This window comes from Diceros bicornis, chromosome 20, assembly GCF_020826845.1.
Source record: "Diceros bicornis minor isolate mBicDic1 chromosome 20, mDicBic1.mat.cur, whole genome shotgun sequence".
NCBI lineage: Eukaryota > Metazoa > Chordata > Mammalia > Perissodactyla > Rhinocerotidae > Diceros > Diceros bicornis.
In genome coordinates this window covers 3,817,040-3,837,663 of record NC_080759.1, presented here as the reverse complement: position 1 = coordinate 3,837,663, position 20,624 = coordinate 3,817,040, and the positions used below count along the sequence as shown (strand labels likewise).

At 49.1% G+C, this 20,624-nt stretch overlaps 1 protein-coding gene across 4 annotated transcripts; it reads left to right on the top strand.

Annotated features, from left to right (window-relative positions):
- Positions 1–70: 70 nt before the first annotated feature.
- On the top strand, positions 71–17,593 carry AKAP8 (A-kinase anchoring protein 8). Of its 4 annotated transcripts, XM_058563588.1 has the most exons (14): positions 71–315; positions 2,725–2,763; positions 4,234–4,266; positions 4,807–5,083; positions 5,520–6,003; positions 6,508–6,637; positions 6,885–6,931; positions 8,089–8,122; positions 10,045–10,132; positions 11,861–12,002; positions 12,376–12,469; positions 12,929–13,059; positions 14,145–14,240; positions 15,868–17,593. In XM_058563588.1, exons 1-14 carry the CDS (start codon positions 297–299, stop codon positions 16,345–16,347), a joined length of 2,094 nt encoding a protein of 697 aa, XP_058419571.1. In that variant the 5' UTR covers positions 71–296; the 3' UTR covers positions 16,348–17,593. The 4 variants fall into 4 exon arrangements, with proteins under 4 accessions (XP_058419571.1, XP_058419572.1, XP_058419573.1 ...); XM_058563590.1 differs by lacking the exon at positions 4,807–5,083 and having other exon boundaries at positions 72–315; XM_058563591.1 differs by lacking the exons at positions 71–315; positions 4,807–5,083 and adding an exon at positions 781–1,223.
- Positions 17,594–20,624: the final 3,031 nt, after the last annotated feature.

Genomic DNA, 20,624 nt, shown 5'->3' with positions numbered 1-20,624 from the left:
AACCGTGGGGTGCGCCTGCGCACTGGAGGCGGGGAGGAGGAAGGGTGTGCCTGCGCGCAGTGAGGCACCGCGGCCCGACCAAAACTCCTAAGCTGCTGTGAACGCTGGTCCCGAGCAACCGGGAGACCCGCCGGGGCGACAGGGGTGGGCCCGCCTTGAAAGCCAGCCAATGGTAGCGCGCGGGAGAAGTGACGTATCCGTTTGGTCTTCCGCTAGTAGACGGCGGGAGGTTGGTTGAGCGCATGCGTCTTGTGGCAGCTTAGGGAAAGGTGCTGCTGGCGGCCCGAGCTGAAGATATGGAGCCGGGCTACGGAGGTTTGTACGGCGGCTCTGCGTGGGGTGGGGAGAGCAGGCGCTACCCGGACGACACTGCCGCCGCTGCGCAGAGACCCGTAGGCCAGGGCCTACGCCCGAGCGCGGCTACTACAGCCTGGCGCGGAGAGAGGCGGCCGGGGCGCGCGAGCCGCTCATTGGACCTCGGCGCCGTCGCTCCCTGGACGCTTGGTGCGGATTGGCCGGCCGGGCCTGAGGGGGCGGGCGGGGTTCGCAGGCGGACGCGGCGGCGGGCCTCGGGGGTCGCCGTGGGACGCCTGGGCCCTTTCGGCTTAGCCCTGGAGGAGCGGGCCGGCCTCGTCGACCCCGCCGCTCGCAGGCCCGCCCTCCCCTTTCGGAGACACCACAAAATGGCGGCGCCGGGGGGCGGGGCACCGGCGCGAGCTCCTGGGGCGGCTGCGTCTTCCCCGGCCGTCGGGCCCGTCCGGGGACCTGCGGGGCTGGGCGTGGTCTCCGGGTGGCGCACGTGGCCCGGGGCGCCCGTCCCGGAAGCCGTGCGGGATGGGAGCCCTCACTGCTAGCCCGCGGTGCGGCGCGGCGGGGCCCTGGGCGGCCTCTGCGGGGTCCCGGCTCGCGCCGGCCTCGGACGAAACGCCGAGGGTCAGATGCTGGTATTCTCTGTGCCTTGGGTAGTGACAGATTGGCGGCTCTCGTTTAGGCAGCCCCTTGTGGTGGCCTGGAGGTGCCAGGGGGCTGTGTAAGAAGGAACGCGCCCTTTACCCGCTTGGGCTTCAGGGCCTGCGGCAGGACAGACCTCGGGCGACCTGCCCTCTGTCTCTAGAATCAGACCTTCCTGGGAGGCCTTCGCTGGTGCTGGGAACCGAGTTTGCCCACAGAGAACAGTTGGATCTTGCAGGGTGGCCCTGGACCAGGCGCAGGTCCCTATCCAGGTATTTGAAGTTCGAGAAGCAAGCGGTCTGATCTTGGCTGCAGCAGCTAGTGCAGGCGGGGACCTTGAAAGGTGGAGCGTTAGCAGAATCGTGGCAGCAGGAACTGCAGGTCAGAGGCAGCAAAAGCAGAGAGGTCTTGAGCTGCATGCTGTGCTGGGGTGTCTGCAGGGCCTTGGAGTAGCTCAGCCTGGCCCTCCCGGTCTTTTCCGCAGTCTGACTAGGTCTCACCCTTCTTTGCCTGCCTTCCCACCAGATGTTTCGGCCAGTTATCCTGCCTCATGCACAGCTTTAGCTTGGAGAGTTTTTTTACCCCCAATCTCCTACTTGCTAAAAACCGTTCACGCTCAGTTTAGATGCTGTGGCCTGCTGGAATCTTGTAGCTTTTCTATCTAGAATTATTTCTCAGGACCTGCTGAGCCTTATCATTGCTCCCTGGTGGTGGGAGGCACCTAGACCTGGGTTCAAGTCTTCCTCCTTCCATTCCCCAGCTCCAAGATTCTTGGACACGTGACAGCCTCTTGAGCCTCTGGGTACAACTGGGTAAATAGTACCTGTTTCAAGGGGCATTGTGAGGTTGCCTGAGTAGCACATGCCACTTAGACCAGTGCCCCACGGTGAAGCGGTCACTTACTGTTAGAATAGCTACTCTGCCTTTTTGTTGCACAGATGCAGCTGTGTGGTCTGGGAAGGTGTAGCCTGCAGAGGGCAAACTTGAGCAGTATGACTTTGGATCAAGTTCCTTAACCTCTGAGCCTTAGTTCTCTAATCTATGAATGGTATTTGGGGATGATAACTAACCGGTGCTGAGTGCTTGTCATATGTTGGCACACAGTTGGCACTCGGCTAGTTTTGGTAACGGAGGCGAGGATATATTCTTGCTTCGTAAAGGTGAAGTCATTTGACAGGTGTGGATGGCCGTCTCTGCCCAGCTCTGCCAGGCTCCAGGGACACAGATGAAGAGGGCCAGATGGATGCTGTCGTGGGGGGTCTGGAGGGACGAGAGTAGCCCCCAGAGAGAAGAGTTCAGTCTGATGGCTTAGGGCCAGGCTGATGCCCTGGGACTTGAAGGCCCAGGGGAGCATTGGAGGGTTCAGATCCCACAGAAGCGAGGCCTGGAGAGGCACAGTTGACTCCAAATTCTGGAGTTTCTTCTCAGTTGGGGGGGAGGGTGCTGTGTCCCAAGGCCAGGCTAGCTGGCGACTTGTCCTGTGTCACCCTCAGTTGTTTGTGGATTGAGGCTTAGGCCAAGGTCCCTCAGCAGGTGAGGAGCAGAGCTGGTCTGGAGCCCAGTCCCCTCTTTTCTTTTTTCTACTTTGACCTCAAGCAGGTGGAGTGTGATCATGTAATCAGCCTGTTGTGGGATGAGGTTGAGGAGGACAGTGCTGTGGCTGTGCTGCCTTCTTGTAAGGCTGGCACTGAAGAGATGCCTTTAGGCTCTTCAGAAGCACCCATATTCTGGTATGAGAAATAGGATCCTAACTCAGAGGTCTTTTGTTCACAGGCTACGGGGCATGGAGTGCTGGACCCGCCAACACCCAGGGTAAGTGGGACCTGCTTTTTGGGGAGACATGGGCTCCCTGACACCCAAGGCACCAGCATGACAGAGCCCTTCCTGATGCTGTGCTGGGGATGGTGGACTGTAGCCTGAAGAGGCTGACATGGGGGACTAGGGTTAGCCCAGGGGCCGGGAAATCTTTTCTGTAAAGAGCCAGGTAGTAAATCTTTTCCGCTTTGCAGGCCACATGTCTCTGTGGTGCAGGAAGCCCCCACAGACAATTTATAAACAAATGGACATGGCTGTGTGCCAATAATATTTACTTATGGATAGTGAAATTTACACACCATATGATTTTCACGTGTCATAAAAGTCTTTATTTTAACAATTTATGTTATTTTATTCTAAGTAAATAGCCGACGGCATAATCAAAGACTTTTACAATTAATAGACTTTATTTTTTAGTAGTTTTAGACTTTTAAGATTGAGCAGTCCCATATGCTTACCCCACCGTCACCCTGGCACAGTTTCTCTTACTACTAACATCTTGCATTTGTGGGGTACATTTATCATCAATAAAAAAAAAATCAATGTTGATGCATTGTTGTTAACTATAATCCATGGTTTACATTAATATTCAGCCTGTGTTGTACAGTTCTATGAGTTTTGACAAAACTATAAAGGACGCATTTTATGTCAAAGTTCATATGTCACGAAATATTCTTTTGAATTTTTTTTTCTTCCCCATCCATTTAAAAAAGTCAAACCCATTGTTAACCTACGGGCAATACAAAAACAGGCGAGGGGCTAGATTTGGCCTGGGCACCTGTTTGCTGACCCTGCTCTTGAGTCTAGATCCTGACGCTCAGCGTGTTGGAAGGTGATGAGGTTTTCTGCTTTTTGCCAGCATCTCTTCAGGGGCTGGGACAAGGGTTCCTTTGTTTACTGAGCCTGGGACTTGCCTCTAGCACCGTTGGGGATGGGGTCACTTTTCACCCGTTACTGAGTGTCCTGGGAGGAGGCCTTCTGTGTCACGTGTTACTGGCACACATCATTGTTCCCTTGCTTGGTTGAGTTAGGGACATGATTTTCCACTGCTGGATGTACTCTCCATGTTATTGGCGGTGCCTGAGCTCTGAGTCCTGGTGAGAACTGGCACTTGAGAAGGGCTCTGCCAGGGGACCTGATGTGGCTGGTGGCCCACACTAGACAGGCTCCCTGGGAAGGCTGCAGCGTCCTTTCCGTTGTCCTGATGGGAGAGATCTGTCTTGCCTAGGAGAGAAGACCTGAGTGTGCTTAGCTGAATGCCCTGTAGGAAAAGAGTTTTACAGCTCAGGCGCCCCAGCCTTTCCTGGCCTTAATGAGCATTGCCACAGCTACCCGCAGCCCTGGCCCCATGGGTAGTGGAGTGAGGTGACAACTGTCCTTCAACATCTAGGCAGGGTTTGGGAGCATGGGGTCTCAGGTGCCTTCATTCTGCAAACAAAGCTCTTGTGTGTTTTTGTTTCCTCTAAGGTGCATATGGAACTGGTGTGGCCAGCTGGCAAGGTAGGCCCTTCTGAGGGTTCATGGGTGGGCAAGTGGGCCTCTGACCAGCCACCCAGGGGAGCTGGGATGCAGGGATTCCGCCATCTCGCATCTTAGCTGTGCTCACAGCTCTCCTGAAGGATCGGCAGGTTGGGCCTGAGGTGTTGAGGAAGGCCAGAACCCAGGCCAGCCTCAAGGAGAGCTTGCTGGGGGTGAGGTGGGGGTGGGGTGGTTGTGTTCTGGGAGCATCAGCTCTTTGGTGTGTCTGTTAGCAGCCCCAGCTCTCATTCCTGGGTTCCAGGCTACCTCTGGCTTTGGATGGGGAGTAAGTCTTAGGATCTGGTACAGAAAACCCACCACTTAGAGCTGTGGCTGTGCCCCTGCCCTCTTCCTCCTGCCTTTTGTTAGGTGATATGTGCAGTGTGGGGTGATGCCAGTGGCACTTGGTCTCATAACCCTCTTCCTTCTCTGTGGGCAGTGGATGCTTCTCCCCAGATGTGTCCAGCATGGACTGGCCTTGTGGCTGCTGAAGCCCAGCTTGGCTCTTTCTTCCTCTGGCAGGTTATGAAAACTACAATTTTTATGGTGCCCAGAACAGCAGCGTCACCACAGGAGCGACCTACAGCTATGGCCCAACCTCGTGGGAGGCCACCAAGGCCAGCGATGGCTTGGTTGCTGGGGGCCCTGCCGTACACATGGCTTCTTATGGCCCTGAGCCATGCACCGACAATTCCGACTCCCTCATTGCCAAGATCAACCAGCGTCTGGACATGATGTCCAAGGAAGGAGGCAGGGGCGGGAGCAGCGGCACTGGGGAGGGCATGCAGGACCGGGAGAGGTGATTATGGACCTGAGCCCTTCTCCGGGGATCCCGCACACCTGGCTCTGTACAGACGGGAGTGGGCACCTGCTCTTCCAGGGAGGCCTCTTCCCTGGCTCCCTCCTGAGCGTGGAGTGAATGAGTTGGGCCAACATTGGGGCAGAGACATTGTAATAGGACTTGCTGGTTTCCTGAGTGCTGGGGCTTAGGGCGTGGCTGTCAGCTAAGCTATGCCAGACTCCTTATTTCTGCATCAGGCGCCTAGCAGACCTTCCGTGTGGCCAAGGGTTCCACGTCCCTCATTCAATAATGTTCTTCTAAAGGGGCTGTTGGTCTGTTTTGCATTCAGGAGGGACCGTGGTGGTTTGATTTGCTCTTCTGAACGTAGGGAAGTCAGCGTGGCAGAGGCCTTGAGGTGCTCAGAGTGTAATGACGGATTGTGCTTTCTTTGCAGCTCCTTCCGCTTCCAGTCGTTTGAGTCATATGACTCCAGGCCTTGCCTGCCCGAGCACAACCCTTACCGCCCCAGCTACAGCTATGACTATGACTTTGACCTGGGGCCTGACCGCAATGGTGGCTTTGGTGGTCAGTACAGTGACTGCCGGGACCCAGCGCGTGAGCGGGGATCCCTTGATGGCTTCATACGGGGTCGGGGCCAGGGCCGCTTCCAGGATCGGAGCAACCCCAGCACCTTCATGCGCAGCGACCCCTTCATGCCGCCTGCGGCCTCCTCTGAGCCCCTGTCTGCTCCCTGGACAGAGCTGAACTACGTGGGTAGTAGGGGCCTGGGGGGCCCCTCCCCCAGTAGGCCACCGCCTTCCCTCTTCTCTCAGTCCATGGCCCCCGACTTTGGGGTGATGGGCATGCAGGGAGCGGGCGGTTATGACAACTCTTTGCCCTATGGATGTGGCCGGTCCCAGACCTGGATGAGGGATCGGGTAAGCCCTTGCAAAGTACTAACCTGTTTCCTTTGCTTTTCTTTTTAAACAGCTTTATTGAGGTGAAATTTATATACTGTAAGATTCACTGAGTTTTAAGTGTATAATTCAACTTAGTAAAAATGTACAAAATTGTGTGATTTTTCACCACTGTCTAGTTTTAGAATATTTCTGTTAACCCAGAAAGAAATCTCTACCATGAGCAGTCACTTCCCATCCCCCTCCCCTAGCCCCTGGCAACCACTAATCTACTTTCTGTCTTTATGGATTTGCCTGTCCTGGATGGACGTTTCATATGGATGACGTCATACAATACGTGTGACGAATTTTGTGTCTGGCTCTTCACTCAGCATACGGTTTTTGTGGGGGAGGTTTCAACTATGTTGTCATTCTTGGTTTTCTTGAAAAACCTTTTCTGATCTTACAACCTCTCCATTCTTCATTTCTCTGGGGTATCTTAATGGTCTGGGTGACCGGTACATTGAGATATGCTTGTGTCTGTAGCCCAGAAGGAGAGGGTTTGACCGCTTTGGCCCAGACGGCATGGGCAGGAAACGGAAGCAGTTGCAGATCTATGACGAGCCAGATGCTAAACAGGCCCGGGCTGACAGCGAAGGAGATGTTTCCGAAAACGGTATGCCTTAGAGGCCAGTAGGCTTAGGTGTGTGTAAAATGAGTCACTTGCATGCTTGGTGCTCTGCCTGCCCATCTTTACAGTACACATGCAGGAACTCGAGGGTAGTATGTGTTGCCCAGGCACCCATAGCCCCCATTGTAGTTGGGACAAGTGCTGTCACTCTGGACAGTGAGCTTGGGAGGGTGAAAACAGGAAGTAGGCCAGCTGCCGAGTGGCTGACTCCCTATTCCTTTGTGTCTGGTAGATGATGGAGCTGGTGACTTTCGGTCAGGAGACGAAGAATTCAGGGGTGTAAGTCCATTTTTACTGGTTAACCTCCTTTGTCTGTATTGTGGGATTTCTTCCTTTTTAGCATCTTTCTCACAAAGAGGTGGTAACAGCTGGTGTAGTATACTTGACTTTTCCTCGTGAGAGGATTTAGTAGCCTGACTTGCAGCTAGGTTTCTAAGAGTTGTCCCCTTGTGACAGTCCTTCCCTTCCTAAAAACATCCCCAGCCCTCCCTATGTCCTTGTGTGGCACACATGGTAAGTACAGTAATGTGTGGGCTGAGGCTCTCAGACACGCACTGGAGACTTGTTTGCTGCCAGCTTCATGCTAGTGCTAAGCTACATCCCTGTCATTCAGTCCTTACAACTAGTCACAGGAGACAGGCATTCAAGGCCGCTCCTAGCCAGGACCATGCACGAGCACCTGGGGAGTGAGCCTTTGCCACCCCTGCAGATTCTGATCCAAGTCTGTGGTAGGGCCTGGAGATTTGGGTATGTGAAGGCTTCATCCAGGTGCTTCTTGATGGTCAGATGGGTTTGGGGAAGGGAGGAGGGGGCAAGATAGAGTGAATTTTCAGCTTTTCGGAGAGTCTTGCTCACTCCCTGTCTGCCTTGCTTACTTAAATCTTGAGTCCGGGAATCTCTGTATCTGCTGATTGCTAATTTAGTCTTTCATTCGATGTCTAAGGAATGGGCTCTGTTTTGATTTTCAGTTAGAGAAATCGTTTTTATCTACACCTGATTGGTTACAACTTTGGGTAAATATAAACAAATGGCTGGGAGACTTGATAAAGCCTATTTTCAGTAAAGAACATTGGAATTAGCATCCTACAAATTGGGGTTTCTTGACATTCTGTTGATGGATGGGCTCCTGACATTCCCACATACAGTGCTATGCAGGTGTATGTTTGCCAGAGGCCATTCTTTAGCTTTAGAAAGAAATGAAAGAGGGTTAGTGGCTTTAATAAAAAAGCAAGGTAGTCTTCACAGAATCTCAGAAGGCAACGAGGAGTCATGACAGCACATGCTCAGGCTCCATCCCACAGCCCTGAGACTTGTCCTGACACGCTGGGGCTGTGTTGTTGGTGGCACAGTGACCGCCAGGTGGTGGCAGGGAGCTGGGCTGGTTGTGTTCTAGAAACTCCACCTCACAGCCTGACTTTGCATGTGCCCTTTTTCAGGAGGACGAATTCTGCGACTCTGGGAGGCAGAGAGGTAGGCATCGCCCTGTACTTTCCAGTGTCTGCCTGGCTCCCAGCTGGGCTGGGCTTCTGAGCAGGCTTGGGGCATGGATGTGGGGGGGTTGGTGGCTCGGGACAGAAGAGGGGCTGTGGCTGCCGGGTGGGCCTTGGCCATATGGCTCACCCCAAGGCTTTGTTCCAGTGTGGGGAGCAGCACTTGCTAGAATCGGGTCTGTTTGCCTCACTCAATGTAGGCTTCACAGAAAGGGGGGAACTCACCTCTGGGTGTCTGCAACAGCCTGCACTGGTAGGGAAGGGAGAGTCGGAACACAAGAGAGAAAACAAAAGGCACCCTCCAGCCTGTCTTCTCTGTTCCCCCTTGGCCAGTGCGGGTCCCTGTACTGTTTTCTTCTGGGCTTCATTCTGTCCGCAATTCCCTTGGTTGCCAGCCCAGGGCCAGGCTCTCAGCCTCTGTGTGTGGTGGGGATACTGGCAACTGCAGTGTATATCACTGCGTGGGACAGAGTTCAGACGCCTGCCGGGGTTGGGAGCTCGGGGTGGGGGAGACCTGTCAGGTATACCCAGCCCAGATCCTCCAGAGGCTGTCATTGCTCAGCAGGTCTCATCAGTCCCAGTGCAGAGACCTGAGAAGCCAAAGTAAGTGGCAAGAGCAGAGCAAAGTTAAACCCCTCGGGGGGGGGCAGGGAGAAGCAGCCTGAGTCGGGGTGACCTTGAGCTTACCCAGAAGCCACTTGTTTCGTTTCCTCTTCCCATGGGTCTGTTCGTAGCTGGTTTCCCCCAGAATCACAGGCTGGCTCTGCTCCCATAAATTCTCAAGACCCCTGGCCCCTGCTCCTTCTCTCAGGTGTTCAAGCTTAGCCAGCTCTCTGAGGTCCTCCCACCCTATTTATTGAAGCAGTTCTGTCTATAGCATGGGACCACACAGAACATTTAGCAGCTCTTGCCGCGGGGTAAATGCTAAAGCAAAGGTGACATGTTTATTGCGCACAGGTCCTGCTACCTACCCGGGATGACTTTGCTATTAAACAGCAGTAATAGTTTCAGGCAGTGACCTCTTGCCAAAAATCCCACACGCCCTTTTGAGAGGCTTCTGAGCAGCGCACGCCGGTCGCCATCTTCGTGGGACAGTCTCGTGACTGGCATCAGGGGTAGGGGTTACAGTTCAGATGCTTATCCAACCTTTTTTCAGTTTCTGGCCCTGGCCCTGAGCCACCGTGACATGACCTGGCCTGGCCTGATGCTGGGACCCTGAGCTGCATGGCTCTCAGAGGAGCTCCAGGGAACAGATGGAGGACCAATTGGTCTCTTCCCACTTTTGTTTGTAGGATTGCTTCCCACGTAGCCCTGGGAAAGCCCTAGATTGACAGTTTTTGTGAGTGGAAGATAGAGTTCGGGCCAGCAAGGACCGTTAGACCTGCTGAGGCCCTAGTTCAGAGGAGGCCGACGGGACAGTCGTCATGGTCCACCCAGAGGTGGGATGGAGGGTGGTAGAGTGGCTTGCTTTATATTCTGAGGCCTTCTAGCTGCTGCCTCCTTATCTGGGAAGAAGTGCTTTTCTCTCTCCTTAAGAGACATTGGGAGAATGCATTGGGAGAATGCCCAATGGTAGGCCACTGGATTGGAAAAGTAGGACAGGGAAGGACAGAGAGAGCAGGTGGCCCGCAGTGTGAGTGGGATGGGCAGGCCGTGTCCCTGACCCATCCCAGCCTTATCAGGCCACAAGGGGAGTGAGGTGACTCCCCTGGGAACTCCCAAGGGTTTTCATCAAAGGCTCATCCCTGTTGGGAGCCTTTGAGAGCCCCTTGGTGCCTCGGTGTCCTGACCCCTGTGTGAAGGTGGTGGCAGGGCACGGGGTGCGGTGGTTGAGCCACAGACCCCGTCAAGGCCCTGGTGCTCAGCTCCTCAGAATGTCTCGAAGGGCCTTCTCTGTTGCAGGAGAGAAGGACGATGAGGATGATGAAGTGAAAAAGAGAAGAGAAAAGCAAAGGAGGAGAGACAGGATGCGAGACAGAGCAGCTGACAGGTGAGGCGGGAGATCGGCTGGACCTGGGCACTGTCAAGGCTCTTGAGCTCATCCATCTTCACTCCATGATGCAAGGAGAGCTTGGTTTGATCTGACTCCAGGTGTCTGTCAGGATATCCTAGTCAGGTTGGTGGGAGACAAAACTTGGAAAACATACATGGAAGCAAGTCCTTGCCGGGGGGATCTCTGAGGCCTTCCCATGCCCTCCTGCAGGCCTTTGGGAAGTTCCCTTGTCCCCTGGCTCATGTCTGTCATCCCAGACAAATGAACATCATTCAGCAGAGCTGCAAAGAAGGTGCTTCGGGTGCCTTGTCCAAATCCAGACCACCTCTGGAGTTCAGCATAGCAATTACATACATATAGATGTTACCGTCAAGATTTTGTCTCTAAATAGAAAAACGCAGGAGTGTGAAGCCCAAAAGGTGTTGCTGTGACCACACCACACGCCTCTCTCCCTGTTCACTGATTGTCTGCTGACTAGAAACGTAAACCACCGGTGGCCATGTCAGCACTTGGTTGCCGAGGCCTTGACCACATATGGCTGCTTCTCTACCACAGGTTCTCTTTATGACTTGAGGAGACTCCTTGCCCTTAAAGCTCAAATAGGGTAGTGGTTTTCCTGTGCAAAGAAATGCTTAGCAAAAGAGCTAACAGTAAAGGCTGGAAAGCCAGGAACCGAAAAGTGGGGGCTTTTAAGTGTTACAGAAATTAGTGGGAACCCTTGTTTTTAAAGAGGTAAATAAAGCATGCCTAGATTAGATCTATTTTCTTGCCACGTGGGGACTGAGATGACATATTTTTAAAGGAATCTTTAGACTCCACCCTTGTAACTGAGGATCCTCAAAGAGACTTGGAAAAATTGTCACAGAGGAGGTAAAGATGCAGCAGGGAAGCGTGAACTCGGTGTTTCTTTGGTAGCTTCCTGACAGTCCTGTACATAGGGCCTGGGACATTTTCCTCTTCACCCCTCTGTCAGGGGTGTCTGCAAAAGTGTCTTGTGGTGCTTGTCCAGAGGTCAGAAGCCAGGCATTGGCAGAACTGTGAGTTGGCAGAGGAGGAATCCCGAGTGCCACAGAGCCTGTGCCCTTACCCCAGAAGGGCCTGAGACCCTGGCAGAGCCAAGGAAAGCAGTGCCCCACTCTAGGGGCGTGTGGGTCTGCAGGCCACTCTTCCCTTGTTGTATAGTTTGACTGTATTTGGTGAGATTTTGAAAGCACATGACAAAGAAACCTCAATAGATTTTGACATGACATGCCTTTACGTTGAGTCCCATGGGAGAATTGATCTTAGGCTATATGAGTTTTGAATTGTTCGAGGTCTTCAGGAATTTCTCCATCACATAAATTGGGGTTGCCTTGTATCACCCCATGGCTGCAGAAAGAAATACATCTGAGAAGCTATGGAGCTAGGTGCTGGGCCTCCAGGGCAGTGGGCTGGAGGCCTTAAGGAGTCCACAGTTTTGAAAAGTCTCCACTTTAGGGTGTTCTCTTGTGGGCTTTTGGGCTGGAAACACTGGTATGGTAGTAAAATTGCCATATGAATCATTTGCCAGAAATACTTGTATTCCATTGTTAATATGGGGAAATTTGGAGTAACTGCTACTCTGGTGCCCCATGAGAGGTCAGAAGTCTTGGTTCAGAAATTGCTTTCTCATTTCCGTTTCAGTTCTAACCAGAGATGAACTGGTTATCCCTATATCATTGCTCTTCTTTTGTCTTCTTTCTCCAGGATTCAGTTTGCCTGTTCCATTTGCAAGTTTCGTAGCTTTGAAGACGAAGAAATCCAGAACCATCTGCAAAGCAAATTTCACAAAGAGACACTACGGTTTATAAGTACCAAACTGCCTGACAAGACAGTGGAGTTCCTCCAGGTAAGGCACACTTGGCCTCCATCATGGTGTTTCCCGATGATCCTATAGGTGGCAGATCCCTCACAGAGAAGGGAAGGGGAAGGGAAGTAAGAGACCTACACTTGGTCAAGGTTTCAATTTCCAGAATAACAGTTGTAGAAGTCCCCAAGTCAGAGGAACAACTGAGAACTCCAGCCGTCATAGTTCCCACTAGTTCTGTCTACAGAGCTGCTCTGATAGCCATCTTCCCATCCTCAGGGCAGCTGAGACAAGGCCATCATCCACTAGGGGCTTGGGCAGCCACCCTTAGTGACCTGCCTCTGGTGCAGCTGAAAAATAACCACACGTGCCATCGTTTCCTGGTTTCATTCAGTGCCATTCCCAACCCCTCTAGGAATACATTGTAAACAGGAATAAGAAAATTGAGAAGCGGCGTCAGGAATTGATGGAGAAGGAAAGCACAAAACCAAAGCCAGATCCTTTCAAAGGTGAGTTGTGATCCCAGGGTGTGTGAGGTTCCATATGGTACTAAGGCAGGTGACGCGGTGCAAAGCCAGCACAGGGCTGATAAAAACGTAACCTGAAGACTCGTGGGAGGGGCACTTAGCAGTGGAAGGAAACCCTCAAGTGTTGCTTAATGTGGATCCCAGCTCTACGGGTGATTTACCAGAGTGATGTTAAGCACTCTGAAGTTGTTTCTCCTTGGTGTGAAGAGAAAGGACTAGAAAGGATGACAAAAGTCGAAGTTTAAAATTCCCAGGTGTAGAGGCTGGCTGTTCTGACCTCACCCTCCTGCTGGAGGGCAGGCGACTGCCTGTCTCAGATTCTGTCTTAATTAAATCCTTGGAGAGGGCTACAGGGAGAAAATGTGGGCCATGTTGAGAGTGGGAGGAAAGCATCGCTTGCATGCTGTCCCAAACTCCACAAGACTTGTGTTTCATCAACAGGGATTGGCCAGGAGCACTTCTTCAAGAAGATCGAGGCTGCTCACTGCCTGGCTTGTGACATGCTAATCCCTGCGCAGCACCAGCTCCTCCAGCGGCACCTGCACTCTGTCGACCACAATCACAACCGCCGAGTGAGTCCACTCCTGGTGCAGGGCTGCTAGCGGGTTCAGAACCTTCTGTGTCTTATGGGGAATGCTAACATCTTTAGGGGCTCTTTTGTCATATTCCATCAAGTCTGTCACTTCACCAGTTGATTGTTAAGATGCATCCCAGTTTCTATTAAAACATGTTGCTTAGAATTGATTAAATGCAGTAGTTGAAATTCTCCTAGCTTGAGAATGTTCCTTGTAAACCACATAAGTAAATGCCCCAGTTGCTGACAAACTGTGGATTTCCTGTAAGCTGAGGTTGAGGGCCCTTCACAGCAGAGTGGCCTAGGGGACCTGGGGATAAGGACCAGTTTGGTCCTTACTAGCTGATGGGGCGTGAGGCTAAAAATTTAGCTCTATGTCAGCAAGTTTTTCTGTAAAGGGTCAAAATGTAAATATTTTAGGCTTTGCAGGCCAGAGAGTAAGTAAAGGAATGGATGTGGCCGCATTTGGCCTGCAGGCTTTAGTTTGCTGAGCCCAGGTTTAGCATCTCTCCTTAGTTTACCCATCTATGAAATGGAGCTATGAAGACCTGCCTACCCATCTCCCAGTATTATTAAAGCTCAGCCAAAAAGCACTGTATAAACAAGAGATTTGTGTATGCATGTGTCAAGTTCTAAAACAGTCAAATTGTCGGAGTATTGGTACTTTTGCTGTTGAATTTACTTACTATAAAGTCAATATAACTGAAAAAACTGGAAAAAAAAAAAAAAAGCTTGCCCTTTTCCCCTACCTAGTCCACAAAGCTTCTGATCTGTAAATGCTCTTGTTTCATCCTAGCTTATGCACATGGTACCTGGACATGAGTGGTGTGTCTCTGCTTTTCTTTTCAGTTTATCAGACTTTTCTACACTGTTTCACAGTTTCAGTCTCAGTTCTGATGTCACTCTAGTACCTTCTTCCTCACACTCTCAGAGTCTGGCATTTTGGGATTTTCCATAGTGAAGAAAGATATTAGTTGTGTCTGCATATGGCTGATCTCAGGGCAACTTGATGTAGCCTGGCTGTGTTCTCTTGCTCCTCGATGCGGGCCATTTTTAAAAGCCCACATTTGGTTCCTTTTGCAGTTGGCTGCTGAACAGTTCAAGAAAACAAGTCTCCATGTGGCTAAGAGTGTTTTGAACAACAGACATATAGTGAAGATGCTGGAAAAATACCTCAAGGTTTGTGCTTAGGAGTCCAATGGATGGGAAAAGCTTTTGAGAAGGAGGATGAACTATATAAGTATGAAATTGTATCCAGAGTGCAGATTTAGCATTTCTGAGTCTTTTGAAGAATTGAGGGACGTTGGAATGTATCAGGTTTAGGAATTCCACAACTGTGGATTGCCTGAGACTCGGTGATTGCCTGGGAACTCTGGGATGTGGTCCTGCTTGATTAATCTGTGCAGTGGTGTTGACTCTCTCTCACCATGAGAAACCTTTATTATCTATCCGTGAAATACTGAGCAAATGATGGTAAGGTGCTTTAAAAAAAAAACCCAAGGTAGATGATAATTGTCCAGGAAAGAAACTAAAACGAGATTTTGCTGGCAGAGCCAACAATGAAGTGGATGATGGAAGCTGGTGGGGAAGAGCAAGAGGTGCTGCAACCACTGAGCCGTAGTGATGGGAGCAGGGTAATAAAAAGTCCCAAAAAGGGTGCCCTGGAGAGAAGTCTGGTTGGAAGAGCCCCTGGTTCCTCCTTGGGAGATCTATTGTGCTAAATGCTCAGTCCCATGACTTCAGTCTTCGGGGCTGGTAGTCAGGCTCCAACGTAGGCTGACAGGACCTGTTTGCTCTCCTCACAGTTATTAAGTGCTTTGGTATCTGACAATTCATTGCATCCATTGAGGGCACAGAATTTAAATAGCCAATTTAAGACCTATGACAGATGAATGTTTTACCTTTGTGGCTTAAACAAATCTAAAGTCTCTGCAGTCAGATGTAGACTCAGGCTTCTAAGTACCATATTTTAAAACACATTTCCTAATTTGGTAGTTTGGTAGTGATAATGTTTAGTTTACCTAAACTAGAAACAGTTTAAGCATATGGTTGTGAGAAGTTGGGCTTCTGGGAGAGTCAGACTTGAGTTTGAAACCTGACCAGTCGATGTTTAATACCTTCGTGACCTCCAGCAAGTTACTGATCTTTGAGTCTCATTTCTTAATCTGTAAAATGGGGATAACCCTTGTGCCACGGCTATGAGCTTAAATGAAACTAACATTTAAAATAGTCTTAACTTCCTGTTAGGCTTTTTTTTTTTTTTTCAACTGGGTTAAGAAATCCTAGGCCTTTTGACCTTTTCCTCACAGTTATGTGTTTGAATAAAAAGGGCAAAATAGTGGGGCCGGCCCGGTGGCGCAAGCGGTTAAGTGCACGCGCTCCGCTGCGGCGGCCCGGGGTTCGCTGGTTTGGATCCCGGGCGCGCACCGACGCACTGCTTGGTAAGCCATGCTGTGGCGGCGTCCCATATAAAGTGGAGGAAGATGGGCACCGATGTTAGCCCAGGGCCGTCTTCCTCAGCAAAAAAGGAGGATTGGCGGATGTTAGCTCAGGGCTGATCTCCTCACAAAAAAAAAAAAAAAAAAAAGTGCAAAATAGTTGTGGTCAAGCTTTTCTGAGATGTCTTTTCTGAATCAGGCTCTGAGAGCCTGTAGGATTAACTTACCTGATGTAGTTTAAATAAGTGTTCTCTTGTTGATACTGCCCATCATAAAAACACAAATTCCCAGCAGCCTGGGCCTTCTTCCATCTCTCATTTGGACAGTTCTTTAGACTGCACTGACTTGTGTTTCCTCTTCTTGGCCAGGGTGAAGACCCTTTCACCAATGAAGCCGTTGATCCAGAAATTGAAGGAGATGACAATTTAGGAAGTGAGGATAAGGAAGAGACACCTGAGGAGGTGGCTGCAGAAGTCTTAGCCCAGGTGATTACAGCAGCAGTGAGAGCAGTAGATGGAGGAGCACCTGCCCCAGAGAACAGTGAAATGCTGGCTGAAGGGGAAGGCCCCATGGACATGGCAGAGGCCACCGGTGGTCCCCACCCTGAACAGCTGCTGGAAGTGGAGACATCCTGTGGAATGATGTCTGAGAAGGGCAATGCTGAAGCAGAAGCTGGAGGTGAAGCTGCCAAGGCCGGAGGTGAAGTTGCTGAGGCCGGAGGAGAAGCAGAGACCCTGACAGCAGAGGCAGAAAGCACTGTAACAGTCACTACTCCTGCCCCAGCTGTCTTGGAAGCTGAAGTGGAACAAACTGATGCAGAGTCCGAAGGTGTTATTCCCACAGAATGATCCTCCTTTCCTTGTTTCAAGGGATGTGTTATATAATGCATTGCTCTTTCTTTGGTTTGTAAGCAGTACTAGGGTGTGTGTTACTGGAATATGCTGAAAACTTATTTTGGTTAAGAGACCCAGCCATTTCCTTCAGAAAAGTGTACCTCACGAGCTTGTAGAGAGTTGTGTGGCTTTCTGCCTTGGTTTGAAGGCTGCAGAAGTTGTACATTCCCCCAAGCAGCTGTGACATCTCTCTTTACACTGCAGTTGGAATAATTAAAGTTGGGTAATTCGATTTTGATGATACTTTGCTAGTTAAATACAGCCACTGGTTGAATGCCCTTTTTTTTATTATTATTATTTTGTCTGGGAGCAGCTCAATACTAAGATATATCTTGCTTTATAAAGGATTTTTTTTTTTTTTTAATGTTTCAAGAATTTGCTTTGGCTTTCATTTTTGACCTTTGCTTTTGTAGTGGACCATATAGTATGTGATCCTCACAAGATGTAGTAGAATCTTGTTAACGTGATGTTGGTTCTGTCACCTCAATGAAGTCTCTCAAAGGCCTGAGGAAGTTGACACACCTGCACCATTGGACGCACACCTACTTGCCCCTCAAGAATGAGGACACTTTGCCTAGGGTATTGTTTCCCAATCTTTAGTCCTTGGTGAATCACCTTTACAATTTTTTACCTCATTTGTGTTCCACCTCTGCATTACTTCAGGGTTTTTTTCTTTAAATTGAGTTACTTCTACTTAAAATATTTAAAAAGAAAACCTGATGTCACTCTTATGAATGGAAAACCAATATAAATTGCCGTAGATAGATGCTATCTAAAAAATGAGTATAATGAAATAAAATAGACATTTCATTTTAGATAAATAGCATTCTTTTGAAGGTTTCTGTGTCTGTGAGAAAGGAAGGCTAGCGTGTTAAGGGGTAGCAAGCAACAGCTCTTTGTTCATGTAATCAAAATAATTGGAAGATAGCTCCCTTTTGCAATGATATTGCTGGGTCTGTTTCCCTGTAAACCTTCAAACTGTGTGTCACATTTAGGGAAGTACTGGCCAGTGGGAAATTATTAGACAAGAGGTAGTAAAATATTTGATGAACATCTCCTGTGTACCAGGTGCTAATTTACGATAAAAATAAGATATGAGTGCTGCTCTCAAGGAGCCTTATTGGAGATGTGAGATGAATATTTATGAAAATCAATATTAGATTAGAACTAAAAACAAATAAACTGCTCAATAAGCAAGAAAGTGGTGCCTCTGGATCATTTCTGCTTGTCATTCTTTAGTGCTGCATAACATGGCTTAATCACAGTTGAGTGTGCCCTTTGACACTTGTTCTCTTAAGGCAAAAATGTTGGTGGCAGGCCAGCCCCAGTGGCCAAGTTCGGTGCACTCTGCTTTGGTGGCCCATGTTAAGTTCCCGGGCATGGACCTACGCTACTCGTCTATCAGTGGCCATGCTGTGATGGTGGCTCACATACAAAACGGGAAGATTGGCAACAGGTATTAGCTCAGGGTGAATCTTCCTCAGCAAAAAATAAATAAAACATTGCTTGAGGGGCCGGCCGGGTGGTGTAGTGGTTAAGTTTGCACGCTCTGCTTTGGTGGCCCAGGGTTCACAGGTTCCTAGGCACAGACCTATGCACTACTTATCAAGCCATGCTGTGCCAGGTGTCCCACATATAAAGTGAGGAAGATGGGCATGGATGTTAGCCCAGGGCCAATCTTCCTCAGCAAAAAGAGGATTGGCAACAGATGTTAGCTCAAGGTACTCTTCCTCACTAGAAAAAGAAAAACATTGCTTTTAAAAAAAAATGTTGGTGGCATTGAACATCAATAGTCTAAAAAAGGATAACAAAACTACAGAACTGCTTTGTTTTTTCTTTTTTTGTAAAAGTAATACAAAGCCTGTTGCTAAGAAATGTAAATTTCCATGAGGCTCTTTAATTCCTCTACTCTATGTGAAGCAACATGAATCATTTTATGTTTTCCCAAACTTAGGTGAAACCAGGCCCTCTTTCCCCAAGATAGGGAGTAACTACTTGGACTGCACAAATGGGATGCATTCATATTTCCTAAAATGACAGGAATAGTTGCAAGCTTCCTCATTGGGAACTACTACTTATCAGTTATTTCTCTTTATTTGTAGAGGAGAAGCCTGAGGAGGAGGTTAAGTAACTTTTAGGGTCACACATCAAAGATGTGGGGATACCCACATTAATACACAGGTCTGGGAGACACTAAAGGCCATGAACTTCCCATGGAGCACCTTTATTTAAAAACAGGTTTAGAGGGCCGGCCCCGTGGCTTAGCGGTTAGGTGCATGCGCTCCGCTGGTGGAGGCCTGGGTTCGGATACCGGGCGCACATTGACGCACCGCTTCTCCGGCCATGCTGAGGCCAAGTCCCACATACAGCAACTAGAAGGATGTGCAGCTATGACATACAACTATCCACTGGGGCTTTGGGGAAAAATAAATAAAATTAAAAAAAAAAAAAAAGGTTTAGAGAATTTGGCAATCCCTGCTATTCCCAGACAAAAAAAATCTTAGGAATGGCAGCCTAATTTCAACTTCATGTAATCATATGGGCCTGTGTGATTTCACTGGGTTTTTATGAAATTAATACAGTTGCTGAACGGGAAACAATATAATGTAATGAGCAAAGGGCTCATTGAAGGGTATATAGTCATTAGTGTTACTAAACTCTCTCTCAATTTGATTTTGGACCTTAAACCATTTTCACTGCCTGAAAGTGGTCCTTGCTCACCAGAAGTGTGACTAGTGATTAGAAGGGCACATTAGAGTTCAAGTAGAACTTCAGAATTAATAGGGGTACAGTAGAAGAGCCTTTTAGCATTTCCTTTTTTTACAGTAGCCCTCTAAGGGCTCAATAAAAAGACAGGCATGGAAAAAAAGCACATGGGTGTGGCTTTGCACTGATTTAACACTGAGGAAGGCTCTTGGATAACAGAAAATTATTGAGCCACTTCATTTTATACAAGGACACTGAGGCATATGAGGTTAGTTGGTTTTCCTGGATCAGACCTACAGTCTATGTACCTCCTCTCAAAACACTATCTGTTGAGTGTATACTTCTATATAGATAAGAAATTAGAATTCAGTTTGGGGGACAATGTGGTGGCATATGGGGCAATCTACCCACTCTCATGGAATTGGTTACCGGAGTTAAGTGAGATGATAAACACGTGGCACTATTGAAAAAGTGTTCACTAAGCTCAACATTTTTTCTTTTTTCTAAGGTAAAATTCACTTAACAAAATGAGCCATTAACCATTCTAAAGCGGACAATGCAGTGGCATTTGGTACATTCACGAGGTTGTGCAACCATCACCTATATCTAGTTCCAAGACATTTTCCTCACCCTAAAAGGATACCCCTTACCCATTAGCAATCACTCTCCATTCCTCCTCCCCACAGCCCCTGACAATGACTAATCTGCTTTTTGTCTCTGAATTTATCTATTCTGGATATTTCATATAAAGGGAACCATATAATACATGACCTTTTCAGTCTAGCTTCTTTCACTAAGCACAGTGTTTTTGAGGTCCCTCCATGTGTAGCAAGTATCAGTACTTCATTCCTTTTTATGTATGTATATAGGCTACATTTGTTTATCCATTCATCCAATAATAGACACTTGGTTTCTTTCCACCTTTTGAGAATTGTGAATAGTGCTGTTGGGAACATTCTTATTTTTTTTTATTTATTTTATTTTTTTATTTTTTTTGTGAGGAAGACCAGCCCTGAGCCAACATCCATGCTAATCCTCCTCTTTTTGCTGAGGAAGACCGGCTCTGAGCTAACATCTATTGCCAATCCGCCTCTTTTCTTTTTTTCCCCAGAGCCCCAGTAGATAGTTGTATGTCGTAGTTGCACATACTTCTAGTTGCTGTATGTGGGATGTGGCCTCAGCATGGCCAGAGCAGCGGTGCGTCAGTGCACGCCCGGGATCCAAACCCAGGCCGCCAGTAGCAGAGCGCACACACTTAACCGCTAAGCCACGAGGCCGGCCGGGGAACATTCTTAAACAAGAATTTGAGTACCTGTTTTCAATTCTTTTGGATATATACCTAGGAGTGGAATTGTTGGGTCATATGGTAATTTGATGTTTAAATTCTTGAGAACTACCAAACTTTTCCACCACAGCTGCACCATGTTACATTCCTGCCAGCAGTATACAAGGGTTCTAACTTCTCCATACCCTTACCAATACTTATTTCCCATTTTTTCGACTCTAGCTATTCTAGTGGGTGTGAA

What these genes read in the sequence shown, in the direction of transcription:
- AKAP8 (XM_058563588.1), top strand. An exon ending in AGGAGATGTTTCCGAAAACG is followed by an intron (nt 6,638 to 6,884) that starts GTATGCCTTAGA and finishes TGTGTCTGGTAG; the next exon opens with ATGATGGAGCTGGTGACTTT. An exon ending in TGCTGGAAAAATACCTCAAG is followed by an intron (nt 14,241 to 15,867) that starts GTTTGTGCTTAG and finishes CTTCTTGGCCAG; the next exon opens with GGTGAAGACCCTTTCACCAA.